Below are 14,715 nucleotides of genomic sequence, written 5' to 3'. Positions count from 1 at the left end.
CATGCTAAGCATGTGCTCTACCATTTGAGCTATACCCTCCCCATTAATCAAAGAGTTTTAAAGATCAGAAATTTGGTTTCCTATTTACTGTTTCCTGAATGAAACAGAAATAGTAAAAGGATTAGGCTTCTTTGGTGAGGATCTAAAGAAATCACAGGCAGACGTATTTCAGCGCATGTTTCCCAAGTACAGTCTAACCATTGGAGATAACTGGTCATGGAGCCCACAGCATGTAAGGACTGACTTTCATCTTCTGGAGGCATTCAGAGCCCGTCACATCAGGACCAGCGGTTCATCCTTCCTACCATAACATCCACATTTCCAGCCTCGACAGCCACTTCACTCTGTGTGGTGTGACAGTCCTGTTGTGCTTCGCCCCCATTCAATTCCATCAGGAACTTTGGAGGCCGGGGACCTTGGTCTGGTTAGCCCTGTGTTGGCCCCCCCCCCGCCCTCTTCTCCCACTGTCATACAGAATTCCTACCTAGCAAATGCTCAGTTGTGTGGGAAGAAAACAAACTTTTCAACTTAGAGCAGGGGTCTTCCACCTGGACGGCACCTTAGAGTCATCCGGGGAGCTTTTTTTAAAAAAAAATCCGAAGTCTGGGCCATACCCCAGACCAATTAAATCAGGACATCTCAGGGTAGGCTCAGGTGGAATATACCCGATCCGAGTGTTCCCCAGATGTGCAGTGCAGCGCTGGGGGCTGAGTGACCACATGGCAGGGGCGTTAAAAGTAAAGTGCTACGTTTAATATGCTATTGTTGTTTTTTGGTGGGGGAGGTAATTAGGTTTATTTATTTATTTTTTAATGGAGGTGCTGGTGATTGAACTTGGGACTGTGTGCTTGAGAATACAATCTACCACTGAGCTGTTCCCTCCCCAACCCCCACTATTATTCTTGAATAATGCTTAACTTCTTACTCATTTGATGCTTCACAGCATTAAGGTGCAGTGAACGCTTAAACATTTAATAAAGATCTTATAATCTAGTGGGGGACAGATATATGTAGCAAATAATGCCAGGAAGTTAGCAGAAACAGAGGGAGAGGGAGAGGGATCCCGCGCTCCCAGGGTGGGGAGAAAGTGCTGAGCACATCATTTGATGCAACAACAGCTGAAAGGAAGCCCGTGGTGGCGGAAGGAAGCAGCATCAGATGGGAGGTGTGTGTCACAGGATCCTGCAGTGTCCCACTGTGGCTGGGAAAGCTGCTATACGCCCATCTGTGGAAGCGGGACACCACTTCCTCGGCTGTGCCTGGGGAGAGCACTGCTTGTGCTCAGTAGCTGTAGCAAAGAGAACTAACTGCCTGGGGTGGGGGGTGGGGTGCTGGGACCCTTCCTAGGACCCTGTTCGGGGCTCTGGGCTCTGGATTGCTGTAACCAGCTCCCTGGGCGTTGATAGGCATCAGTATTCGGAGGTCCAAGGCCCTTTCTTTGCAAACAAATCCCTTCCTAACGGAGCCCTAGCAGTCTCTCCAGCTTCCTCTTCTGCCCCCACACTTCTAGCTGCAGAAAGACCACACAGCCTGTGCAGCTGTGCGATGCCTCGGAGCCTTCGCGCCTGCGGGGACCCACTCCCTCCTCCTGCTGAATTCCTCACTCCTCCAGCATCAGCTCAGGCTTTGCCCATCCAGGGATCCCTTCACCCCGGCAGGGCTGGGGGAACCCTCTGTGCGCGCTCCCACAGTCTGTTTCGGAAGTAAGGACACTTGGTCCACCCTGGTCCCCCGTCTGTCTGTCCTCCAGATCGGGGAAGGTATCAGTGCATCGCTGTGTCCTCAGCACGCAGCACAGGGCCTGCCTGGCCTCCAGGCGGCAGTCAGGAGACTTGACTGAGCGAGCGAGCGGGTGAGTGGGTGGTAAGCGAACGAACGACTGAATGAGAGGGTAGGTAAGTGAGCGAGGAGCGAGTGGGTGAATGAATGAGCGGTGAGTGAGGGCAGACATTGAGGAAGCGAGTGAGTAAGCGGACGAGCGTGTGAGTGAGTGCGTGAGCGGGTGCCTGAGGGAGGGCAGCTGGGGACTGAACAGGTGGGCGCGGGAGCGGGCAGCGACCCCGCGGGGAGGACCTGCGGACGCAGGACAGCGGAGCGCGCGCCGGGGCTCAGCCACCAGTCCTCCCCTTGGCTGCGTGGCCAAGGCCGGGCAGGGGCGGAGCTAGGCGTCAGTGGGTGTGGCGGGCCGGGCGTGGGCGGGGATAGGCTGGGAGTGGGCGTGGCGGGCCCGGGCGGGGGCGTGGCGAGGCCAGGCTGAGGCCGGGCTAGCTCAGAGGAAGTCACGTGACGCGCTCTCACATGACTGGCGGCGCGATGGACCCGCTGCCCGCGGCGCCAGTCGCTGCTGCTGCTGAAGCGGAGGTGGACGAGGAGGGTGACCCGCCCGCGGCAGGTACGGCAGGCGGCGCCCACCAGGGCACGCGCGCGTCTCTGGCCAGCGCCCCGGGGCCCCGCGGCCTCCGTTTCTCTTCCCGTCCCCGACGCCCAGCGCCCCGCGGGGTCCCCCCTCCTGCTCCCCAGTCCTGCGCCGACGCCCAGGAGGGCGCGTGGCTCCGCGGCCCAGAACCCGAGCACCTGTCCGGGGTTGCACCTCGCCGCGCGCGGCGGCCCGCGTCTCCCGGGACTGCCCGGGCCCCTGGGGGCCGCAGGGCCCGCCCGCCCCGCGCTTCCTGAGCGCCAGCCCGCCCGCCGCGTGGCGCCGTCCCTGGACCTGCCCGGCCTTGGCGAGTGCTCTGGCCGCTCGGGACGTGCGTGTTCTCATCCCTCGCCCGCCGTGTTTCTCCATAAGTGCCTTTGTAAGTGGATGAGCTTGAACACCGAGAAGCATGCTTGAGGCTTGGCTTTTCTAGGATGTCCCTGTTTAGTTGGCACCCACTCCAGTCCTCTAACTGGAGAGTAGGTGTAAGTGGGTGTTGGTGTGAGTTACTGCTGCTGCTTGGTGGTGGTGGGGGGCAAAGGTTGGGGACTCCGCAGGGGGGGAGACTGTCAAGGTGTCCCTGAGGAGGCCATACTTAACGTGAGTTCTGAAGGGCTGCGAGGCAGTTGATTCGTTGGGGAGAAAAGGAGGCGGGAGTGGAGTGAAGCGGCAGGGGGCAGGGGCGGGGTGGGGTGGGCAGTGCATTGGACCGGCCTAGTTGACGTGAAGACCCTGGGTGAGTCTGCGTCCAGACGGCAGACCCCACTCCCACTCCCAGTTGGTCTTCATTAATTGTTTTTTTCTTTTCACTTGTAGCTGTGTAAGGGGAAGCACGCCATGGCTCTTGCGCATTGTTAGAACATTGTGTTCATAAGGTCACACGTTTGAGCCCAGCGTGCGGCAGTCCCCCCACCTCTACCAGGGCCCCAGACCGAACTCCCTGACTGGGTCACACTTGGAAATTCCAGGCAGTATTTGGGTGGGCCAGCCTCTTCCTCTGAGGATGGTGAAGGGATTCAGAGCTGCTGGTGGGGCCTCAGTGTCTCTGTAGTTATAGGGTCCGCACTGAGCATCTCCCGCAGGACGCGGCTGATGGCTGCTGCTCGAGACTGCAGTTGGCCGTCCTTGGGGCCGTGGTGGTTTTACTGGGGTGCTCGTGGTATCACCGTGAAGCGCTTCTCAGCTTGTTGAGCGCTTTCCTTTAGGTGGTGAATCTTAAAGTGGAGTTCATGGACCATTGGGACGTAGCCTGCCCTTTCGTTCCATTTAAGTCCTTGTCATCGTGTGAGGCAGGTGAAGGAGTCGAGGAGAACTTCCCCCCACACTGGGAAAACTAAAACCCAGAGGCAAGTGACTGGGCTGAAGTGGGCATTGTTAAGGGGGCACATCGTGGTGGGGACTGTGGTTGGATGGGGCTGGAGTCTGCAAACATAAGCCTTTGGAGTGTATTTTATCCGAAGATGGTATGTGTAGCTCTCACACTTTGACAGAGGTTGATTGTGGCTGTTGAAGAAGCCGTGGCTCATGGATGTGCAAGGAACTTCCTCTTCGCTGGTGCTCTGGCCACACAGCCAGAGCCCGCCATCAGTGCTGGTTGTGGGGACCGGGGCGTCTAGGTCTTTGTAGTGCCTTTGGGATTGTCAGAAAAATGGGTTGTGTTCACTGTAGTTTTCAGCCTGAAGAGTCTTATTATATTGTAATTCCATGAAGCTGCAGCCGTGAATGGTAACTCCCCTCCTAAAAATTTAACTTTCAGTTATGTAGTACATGGACAAACACATTTTCTTAAAAAAAAAAAAAAAGACAGAACATTATAGATTAAAACCTCGCCCTTCTTGCACTCACCCCCTCTGCCCATTTGGGGATGGATCCTCTCGTTCTGCTTTCCTGTTTTGTACATCCGTGTTCTGGGATGGCAGACGCCTTGTGCATGTGTGCCAGTGTTTCCCTAGGGCCGTGGGTTAGTTTCCTACTGGTGCTGTAACAAATGACCACAAACTTAGTGGCTCAAACAACAAAAATTTGTCACCTTACAGTTCTGGAGGTCAGTAGTTCAGAACGGGTTTCTCTGGGCTAAAATCCAGGTGTGGGCAAGGCTGTGTTCCATCTGGAGGCCCCAGGTTTGATTCCTGGCCTTTTCCAGCTCCCGATGCCTCCCACACTCCCTGCCTGATAATCCCCTTTCTCCAGCAGCTGTGGGCCACAGCTCTGTCATGCTGTCGTCTCTCTGACTTTCTTGTCCACTTCTTCCACTTTTAAGGACTGTCGGTGTTACATTAGGCCCACCTATACTCCACATCCTCGCCCTATTTTGAGGTTTGCTGATTAGCAACCTAAATTTCATCCACACCTTTAATCTCCCTTTTGTACGTAACCCAGCAGAGTCACGGGTTCCAGGGATTAGGATGTAGGTGCCTTTGGGGGTCATTATTCTGCCCACCACAGGTAGATACCCTCAGAAGGGCATTGTTGGGTCACAGGTTTGCTCATTTTTTGTTTTAACAAAAACTGACACGTTATCCTCTCTGGTGGCCTGTGATGGCAGTGCAGCCTTTTCATGGAACTGCATCAATATTAAATGCTATTTAAAAAATTCGCTTCAGAACTAAAGAAATCAAGGACGTGTTTTGTTTGTGATTCCTTCGGTTGTGAGTGGGGTTTAGTTTCTTACAATACTTTCGCCTTGTGCGGCCGCTCTGAGCGGTCTGGTCTTTTGCCGTTTTTCTTACGGGATTGTCTTTTCCCTTTAATTTGTAGCAGTTCTTTTTGTATTTTGAACATAAACCCTTTGTGGATTTTATATGAAAATTATAACCATCAAAATGCCTGATTGGCTGGCACACTCTGCTTCCTGACCGTGCAGGATGAGAGTTTATTTCAGGGCATGTTTTGAGGCTCTAAAGCTCAATGTTTGTGACTCGGAGCTGCAAAGAATGAGTAGGGCACGTGCTTGATTGTCTGATCTGATCTGGGGATTGCGTCATCCAACGATAAAAATGTGGACGAGTTACCGCCGTGCATCCTAGCCCGGCTGCCCTCCAACCCTCGGACCTGCACTTGGTCTTAGAACAAGGGAGAATCAGCCTCAGCCCTGTCGGAGCGCCTCACGGGCAGCAGGCGCTCCAGGCGCCTTACTCGGTTGGGAGGCTCTGAGCCATCTGTCGTCCCCGACCTGGGGACGCCTCCTGGGTCCCCGTGGGGTCGGGGCTGAACTCTGCTCGCCCTCCGAGCCTCTGCACCGCCGGCTGCCTGGGCGATCTCCCTGCCCCGGTGCCCCGGCCGCCAGCCTTGCCGCGGCTGCTCTGCCTGTGCACACGGGTCAGAACTCATCTAGCTGTCGCTTAAAATGTGTGCCTGTGACAGTGATTAAATTGCACCTTAAAGTACCGTCTGGCCTAGGGCGGAAAACCTTCCTGCCCACCCCCTCCCTCTGTTACACATGTTGCCGTCAACTCCTGATGGGCAGAAACTGTTGTTTTTCATTACATCCCAGTATCTAGAGTAATACCTGCCGTGTGGAAAGGGCTCCTGGGTTGGAATAGAATTGCATTTTTATGATACGTGTTTTTTAGGATAGTACCTACCACATTTTAATTTCATAACAATGGTAGCTCTGGGAATGTTATATACATTTGTGTTAATGTTCTCTGAGCTCTGTCTCTCTCTCTCTCCCACACACAGATATTTGCAAGGTAAAGTGTGTCAACTTGAAGAAAGAGGAACTGAATCACTCCCATGTAGAGCAGATTTTGCCAGAATTTGTGGTTAGCAAGAGAGTGATGTGTTCTGGCTGGGGGAATTCTGTCTTGGTTCATTTTTTCTTTCCTAAGAAAAACGCATCACAAAAAGATGTTTGGCCCACTGCGTGCTGGGGGAGAGGCTGGAGGGGTGAGATGCAGGGCGGATGTGCACAGCTTCGTGGGGCCCACGGTGTATCTTAAGAGGAACCGCCCCAGCAGTTAAAACCTGGAGTCCAGCAGGCAGGTGGCCTGGACCTGCAGGAATTCAAGGAGCGCGACCCTTGACCGCGATACCCTACGGAGAACAGGTGTTCTCATCCTTTGAAGGTTTTTATTGTAGAATCATTAAGAAATCATAACGAGACCAGGTATCAGTGGGAAAACCTCACATGGGACTGACTGGTGGGCGCAGGAGGGCCCCAGACGTGTTGTGAATTGAGCTCTGGGGCAACCTGAGGCCCCACCTGTCCCTGTTCTGTGCCGCTGGGTTGTGGGCGAATGTGTGTGCCGCTGCGGGGGGTGTGTGTGGGGGTCTTCAGCGCTGTCTCCCAATCTGGAGTTTGTAAGCTAAGCGAAGTGTAAAGTGAGATTTCATGGTGTTTGATTAATTCCAGGGAAGCTCGTTAGGGACTGGAGGTCTCTCCGAGAAGCTCACTTACATTGTTTTCCAAGAGTCTTTCGCAACCTGCTCTGTGCCAGCGAAGTTCCCCGCTGTAGGTGTTAGGAGTGAGTTGCGAGCAGACAGGCAGAATTTCACGTTGTGTGCGGCTTGGCTCTTTGAGGAGAATGTTGCTGTGCAAGTGAGAGGACCACAGACACAGACATTTTACAGAAGAGAAATCACCTGTGGCCCCACAGCCACTGCCTCTAAGCGCATCTCCTTGTTCCTACGCCTGCGCTTTTGGCGCAGTTACGTTTTACAGCCTGCTTGTTTCACTTGACTGTGTTCTCCACTACTGGAAACACTTCTCGTCATTTTCTATTTGCTGTCTGCATACTAACGCATCAAGGAACGTCTGTTTGTGCTTCTGAGGTGCTGATGTCATTAAATGTAATCCTTTCACTGGACTCAATATGAAGAATTGCCCTGATGCCTGCCCTTCGTAAACAGAGCCTCTCTCCTGCTGGACTAGTTCTCCAGCCTCGAGGCGGCTGCTGCTGGTAGCCGTGCCTGTTGGATCGGTTTCAGTCAGCTCAGTTATTAGGCTCTTAGAGCCAGGGACATGTCCTCAGATGACCTCTGCGATGTCCTGTTTTGTGACCTTTTGCAAATACTGAGTCCCTTCACCCTGCGCTGAGGGTGCCCAGAGAAGCCGGACAGAGAAACCACATACTGTGTGGCTCCAGTTGATAAAAAATTCGAAACCATGCAGAATTGGACTCTGCTGTGTGGGGCTGCCCACACAGGTGATAGAATTGTAAAGCCCAAGGGAAATGGCATGAAAATGGGGCTGCGGTTGCCTCTGGTGGGAGAAGGGAGCATCTGCAGCGTATGCAGGACAAGGGGGCTTCAGGACCCCAGTGGCCTTTTAATTTTTGACCTGGGTGGTGGTTCCACGTGTGTTTGAGGTATAATTTTGTTAAACACTCCATAGACATTTTATACCCTTTTGTGTGCGCACACGTGTGTCTGTTTCACAGCGGAAGTGTTTGGGGAAAACCTGCCGAGATCCCGAGACGTTAAGTGGACTTGCTAACAACAGTTTGATTTGACAAGCAAAGGTGGACGCTGGGGATCTTGTGGGTTTTTTTTTTTCCCTTTTTAGTTTAATTAATTTTTTTGTGGAGGGAGGTAAGTAAGTAACTTTTTGTTTTTTTATTTATCTTTCTTTAATGGAGATGCTGGGGATTGAACCCAGGACCTTGTGCATGCTAGGCAATGCGCTCTACCACTGAGCTATGCCCTCTTCCCTGGGGATCTTGTTTTAAAATTGTTTTGCAGCGATTTTGGCCTCAGTTTCCACTCTGTAGCTCGTACTGGAGTTAATATTGATGGAGTGAGGTACAGGTTTTGTTCTATCAATGTCCACTCCTGACGGAGAGTCTCGCAGTTAATCAGCAGCAGGTCCCCGCCTCGCCTGTTTCCCGTGTCCCTGACCGGGTATTGCTGGTGCTGGCCCAGCCCGCCGGCGGGTCCAGGTGTGCCAGCGGCCCCGGACTCTGATGCAGGGCCACGGGCATCTGTGCTGGCAAAGGGGGATGCCTGGGGGCCGCACCTGCCGTTGGAAGGAGCCTCCCTTTGGCAATCTGTCTGCCGGGCGGGAGTCAGGTGACACTCCTGACTTAGTCCGGTTAATTATCTTGAGAACCGGAATTTCACCTCCCAACTCCTGCGAAATTCCAGTCCAGGCTGGGGGCCCGTCGGTCTTCCAAGAACTGGCCTCTCTCTGCTGGGGTTTTGCGTTAAAGGGAGATTTGAAATCGCATTTTCAGCTCTTCAGGATCCGAGAAGGTCTGTACGTGTGTGGTTCTTTATCTCGGGGTAACTCCACTGCTAATTGTCCTTCGGGTAGGCAGTGAGGGAGGGAGTCTCGTGGAAGTTTCTGCAAGAGGTTAAAGTTTAACTGTGCCCTGTGGAAGTGGGCTTGTTTCCCCAGAGAGGGACCCTGCACGGGGTACAGAGTGTTCCCGTCTCCTGCCTCCTCCTTGGCGGGGGAGATTTCTGTTCAGGGCCGTCTTTGCGAAGTGGTCGTGGTGCGCGGGTTGCACCTGTCAGAGCACCGACCGCGTGCCGGCGCGCCTGAGCCCTCCCAGTAATGCTGCGCGGTGAGTGGTCCGGCAGCCCCTGCTTCACAGATGCGGGGACTGGGGCCCGGGGGCGCCCGTCCCTGGCCCGGCGTCACACCGTGAGCAGGCGGCGGGGTGGCGGGGCTGGGAGTCACACCAGGCGTCGGCTCTGGGATGGAGTGGCAGGTGTCCCCTCCTTGCCGTGGTCGACTTAGGTCCCGTCTGTCGTGGGCCCCTTCAAGATTTGCTGAGGACTGCTTCCCCCAGCCCCTCCCAGGACTCAGGTCCTTCCCCCCAGAAGGGCTTTTTGAGAGGGGCGGGTTCTGGGTGTCTGATCCCACGAGCACCGCCCGGGACCCTTGTGAGGTGTCCTCATTCTCTTTTTCAAAAATGTTTTTTAAAATTTTATTTCACTTAAGTTGTCTATTTCTTATTCTCTCGGGCCAGCCAGGGTGCATGTGTCAGCCCCGCGGCGGCGGGGAGCCTGTGTGTCCAGGACCAGCCCTGCCGCACGTCTCCTGGGCACGCTCGGTTCCGGCTGGGGAGCCGGGTGTGGCCCAGGCTCCTTTCCAGCGGGGTAGGCTGTGAGGCTCTCAAACAGCAAATCGCACGTCCTGTGAAGTGTGGTCTGCGTTCCCCTCGCCTGTATAAGAGTTCAGATGGTCCCAGTGAGCCGGTTTTGGAGTTTGGGGGAGTCGGGCACTGGTTGAGAGTCTGGCTTCCTCTGCCTGGAGAACCAGATCCCCACGCTCAGAGCAGAGGTGCTTGTGGGGGAAACGGACTGCATGCTTTCCTTTCTGTGACATTTTTCACAGTCCCTGATTTGTTCATGCCAGTTTCCGAGGCGTTCCGTCTCTGGAAGGTCAATAAATTTCTGTTAAATGGCTTTAACCATATGTCAGTTGGCTTATAATACCGGGTGGCTGCTTGGTGTTTTAATAGAAGGACCGAATTAGGTTGCGAACACAAGTTCTCCATGCAGCCATCACCGGAATGGAGACACACTCAGTCCTGTCAGATGTTTTGGAACATGTTCATTTTCATGTCCCAAGATCCTAGAAAACTTGAGTCACTGTCAGACCGAACCAACCAGATCCAGGAGGAGGGTTAAAAAAAAAAAAAAAGAAAAGAACAAAACCAAAACCAGATTGAATTGAGTTAAACAGAGAAGAGGATTCTTTTTGGAACTTTGAACTTCGGCTTCGTCAGTTATTCCAAGATTTCCTGAGTTAGTTAAAATAGTATTCCTTTTAAACCCTGAAAAAAGCCCCTGGGCCTCTCCACGCATAAACGTTCCAAAAATGAGAGACCCAGGAGGCTTTTTGAGAAACAGGATGGGCCCTTTCAGAATCAGGTTTGGTGAGACTCTTGGGGAAGCAGGGCCTGGGGGTTGCCCGGCGGTTCCTCTCTCTCTGATTTGAGTCAGAGGAAGTCATCTGATAGGCGACTGCTTTCGGCACCGGGCCCCGGTTCTGTGACGTCCGATGGAAACACACCAGTATTTTTTCCCCTTTTGTGGTTTGGTTTCTTGCATCTCCCTTGGGAAGGACTAGCCACTCTGAGCTGGAGAAGCCCTACCTGTGTGACCATGAGTGGTTCATGTCCCCGGAGGTCCCAGGGTGGCCGTGCTCCGTTTGGGATGACCGGCGGGCCCCAGGGACTCGAGGGAGCGTGGCCCTGGCCAGCGTTCGCTCGGACTGCGGCTTGATCTGGGAGTTAGTGTCTGGTGCACACGTCCTGTGACGCTGTGTGCTGTGCTCAATGCTGACGTATGTATATGTAAGTTCTTGGAACCAACCAGTAATGTAGATGGTATTGTCCCCATTTTAGAGACGGGAAGACTGAGTGCAGAGAGGTGAGCTGCTTGTTCACAGTCACAGAAGAATTGAGGATTTGCACCAAGTCCATCTGGCCTCTGCCCCAGGCACGGGGCACTCTGTGTTTTGGGTGTCGGACGAGGCCTGGGGAGTTAGGGAGGGAACACGGGGTCTGGTGTTATGGGCAACCTGGTGCATCGCCTGCCTAACTCTGTGACCTCGGGCAGGCTGTGCTGCTGGCTGGGCCTTCAGTTTCCACGTCTGAAAAATTCGGTCACGGTGCCTACTTGCAGTGTTTTCAGGATGAAGGAGATATTATGGAAAGCACCCAGTGAGGTTCAGACGCAAAGATGTGCCACCGGTCAGGGTTCTTGCTTTAACGGCGGTCGGTACTGCCCACAGCTGCCAGGTGACCGTCGTCATCCTGGCCTTTGAAGTCATGGGAAGAGTAAGAGGGGAAAAGCGTGCTTGTTTACGGGGAACTTGGTGGTTTCTTGGCACTCTGTGGCTGCTTCTGCCTCGACTGACTTGCGGCTTCATGGCCACGTGGACCCCAGGGAGGTCCCCAGGGTACTGAGCACGGCTCCTCGCGGTCTCTGTGGCGACATGACCAGCTGGACTTTCCTTCTTGAGCCTGAAACCCAACCAGAGGATTTCCCAGGGGGCGGCTTTTCCTGCCGTAGGGGACACCTCCGCTTGAGATGGCGAGTCAGCTGTGTTCCCGGCACAGTGCTGGGCTAGGACACGCCTTCTGTGGTCCCCAGAGCTGCAGAGAAGCAGGATTTCATAAAACACTGTCAGAAGCTTTCCTGAGGTGTAATTCACATTGTGTTGTACGCACATCACATGTGTAAGTTCACCCGTTGCTCGCGTACAGGCCGGTGGCTTGTGGCGCCTCCCAGCAGTCGGGCAGCCGTCGCCACAGCTGACCAACGCGCGCCCGCTGCGTCCCTGCAAGGAGCCCGGTGCCCGTCAGTGCTCGCCCCCCCATGCCCCTCCCAACCAGGCAGCCGCTGGCCTTGCTGTCCGTGTAGAAATGCATGTTCTGGGAATTTCCTGTGAGCAGAACCGTATAACGTGTGGCCCTTCGTGGCTGACTGCTCATCAGCTTAAACATCTTCAGGGCTCGTCCGTGCCGTGGCGTGGGCCGGTACTGTGTTTCTTTCTCCGGCTGAGTGGCGGTCTGCCGCGCGGCTGATTCCCATCTCACTTGTGCCTTCATCAGTTGATGGACGTTTGGCTGTTTCCGCGCCTCGGCTCCGATGACTAAGGCTGCTGTGGACACTCATGTGTGTGTCTTTGTGTGGGTGTTGGGTTTCACTTCTCGTGGGCACACACCTCGGAGTGGAGCCACTGGTCGCGGGGCGGCCTGTAGCCTCCTGGGGAGCTGCTGGGCTGTCCCACAGCAGAGCACGAGGTTCCGATTGCTCCACGTCCTCACCAGCACTTGTCGCTGCCTGTCTATCTGACTGTAGCCACCCCAGCGGCCGGGCATCCTTCCAGGTGCTCATTGGCCTTTTGCGTCTCCTTTGGAGAAAGGTCTGTTCGGATCCTTTGTCCATCTTTAAAATTAGGTCATTTATCTTTTTTTTAAAACTCAAGTTATAAGAATTCTTTGAGTATTTTTAAACCCAAGGCCCTCATCGGATACGCGGTTTACAGGCGTCTTCTCCGTGTCTGTGGGTTGTCCTTACACGGTCTTGACGGTATCTTTTACAGCACAACAGGCTTTATTTTGATGAAGTCCCAGGTGGTCTGTTTTGTTCTCTTGTTGGTGCTTTTGGTGTCATAACTAACAAGGTGTTGCCTCACCCATGGCCGTGAAGATTTGCCCCTCAGTTTTCTGCAGTGTTGTTGTCTTGGCTCTTACGTTGAGGGCTGTGCTCTGTTTTGAGTGAGTTGTGTGTGGTGGGAGGAAGGGGTCTGGCATAACTCTTTTGTGTTTCGAAACCCAGTTGTCCATTGTAAAACACGCCTGGGTGCACGTGCGACGTGCCACCCCTGTGCTGGGCAGTGCTAGGAAATCAGAGCTCCCTGAGGAGCTGGTGTCGTATGTGGGAAAAGCTCATGAATGAGGTGGATTTCGGAAGCTCAGCTGGGACTTTCGAGCCAGCCGCGAGAGGATCCCCTGGGGGCGCAGGGGACACTTCACTGCTGAAGGGGTGTTTGACTCGAGCTTTGGAGACTGGGAGGGATTTGGTTCGGAAATTTTCAGCTAACACCGGAGGGCTTGGAGAGACCTTAAGAGATTATTTGTGTTTTGCTTCAAGGTAAAAGCACTTCAGCCGCTGCAGGAAGATGAAGGATGTTGTTCTTTTGCTGTGTGGGTTGCCTGTCCATGTGACACCTTGCAGCTTTCTCTAAATAGGGTTTTTGCCTTCTGTTCTTCGGGGGATAAGTGGATCGCGCAGCAACTTGGCAGAGGCCCTGTGGGGGTCGGGTGACACTGCCAGCGTGAGGATGTCACCGCTCAGGGCTCTGTGTGGCCACACGCGTTGACAGCCCTTCTGTGTGAGCTGCTGCTTCTTGCTGCAGCTCGCTGGGGCCTGGGGCCTGTCACCGGAGGGACCTGAGTGAGATTTGTTGGGGCAGGAGGGCATGGGATGGTTACCCTGCTCAGGAAAACACCGCAGGCCTTGAATTCTGTTTTGTGTGTGTGTGTGTGTGTGTGGGAGGTAATTAGGTAGGTTGGTTTATTTATTTAATGGAGGTGCTGGGGATTGAACCCAGGACATCATGCATGCTACGCACACCCTCTATCACTGAGCTACACCCTCCCCACTTACAAGTTCTTTTTTTTCTTTTTCTTTTTTTAAGTGGAGGTACTGGGAATTGAACCTAGGACCTCACACACGCTGAGCACGGGTCCTCCCACTGAGCTACAACCCCCACCTGGCCTTGAATCCTTGATGTGGCCTTTTTGCTCCTGTGAACTCGATTCCTTCTGTCCGTCCATAAATGCTTACTTGAGCACCTGCTGTGGGCTGGGCGCTGTTCTTGGCTGTCGGGACACTCATCGTGACCAAAATAAACGAAGGCCTGCCCTCACGGGGTTGGTGTTCTCACAGCGGGACGTGGACACGCGTCTGTCACAGCGTCCGTCGGTGACACGCGCCAGCGTGCTGGGGCGGGGACGCAGGCGGCTGCTCTCTGAGCAGGCGTTGCGGACAGGACCTGTGTGAAGACCGTGTTGTGCTACAGCCCTGCGCGTGGGGTGAGTGATATGCAAAACGTGCATGGGTGTGTGCAGGCTGGAGGGGTTTTCTTTCAAAATGTTGTAATGTTACATAAAGCAAGTTGTTTAAAGACAGGTAAACCTTCAGATGTCATGAAATTGAGCTGTGCCGAAGTTGTGTGATGGAGCTCCTGAATTGGTGGCAATGAGAAGCTGGCTGGCGACAGGTCAGCGAGGGCGAGCTGCCTGCCGCTGGGGCGGCCCTGCGTCCTGGCGTCCGGGGCCGCCCCAACACTCCCTGGCCGCCGGGCCGCTGGATTCCCCTTCCTGACGCCGCGGCCCCGCTAAGGGAGAGGAAACTTCTGCTTCCATTTCCTGAGAACAGTTTGCTGGTTTCAGAATAACAGAGTAGCTCAGAGAAGCTTGCAGTCAAAGGCAGAAACCGTTCCAGGAGCCTGAGAAGGAGTATTTGGGTTGGAAGTTGAGGGCATTTGCTGACCCCGCTTTGTGTGGTTTCGGTGGGCAAGTTGTCCAGAATGTCGTTGGTCCCCCACCTGATGAAAGAGTGCAGCAGCGTTTACGAGCACCTGCTCCTGGTCAGGTGTGGGGCCCGGGCCTGGGCGAGGCACTGAATCCCTCGCTCCCTCTGCTCGCCCCATGACAGTGGTTCTCAGGCTGGGGCCCCGGACCTGCGGTAGCGGCTGGAAGCGTGTTGGAAAGTCACATTCCTAGGCCCCACCCTGGACTCTGGGAGCGGCGCCCAGCAATCTGTGTTTTTCCTAACTGTAAAGTGTATACCACGTAACATTTAGTAACTGTTTCTGGGCGCACAGCTCTGTG

General features: G+C 54.4%; 1 protein-coding gene across 3 annotated transcripts in view; it reads left to right on the top strand.

Annotated features, from left to right (window-relative positions):
- Positions 1-2,253: 2,253 nt before the first annotated feature.
- The window catches only part of SNX8 (sorting nexin 8), a 35,052-nt gene continuing 22,590 nt past the window's right edge, over positions 2,254-14,715 (top strand). For 2 of the 3 annotated variants that reach the window (XM_032459897.1, XM_032459896.1), the window contains exon 1: positions 8,341-8,608. In XM_032459897.1, coding sequence (XP_032315788.1) covers positions 8,356-8,608 — 253 coding nt within the window. In that variant the 5' untranslated portion in view covers positions 8,341-8,355. Of the gene's footprint in view, positions 2,393-8,340; positions 8,609-14,715 lie in introns of those variants that run through there. The other variant, XM_032459898.1, reaches the window with a different exon arrangement.

The sequence above is a fragment of the Camelus ferus genome, chromosome 18 (genome assembly GCF_009834535.1).
Source record: "Camelus ferus isolate YT-003-E chromosome 18, BCGSAC_Cfer_1.0, whole genome shotgun sequence".
NCBI lineage: Eukaryota > Metazoa > Chordata > Mammalia > Artiodactyla > Camelidae > Camelus > Camelus ferus.
This window is presented reverse-complemented; position numbering and strand designations above follow the sequence as displayed.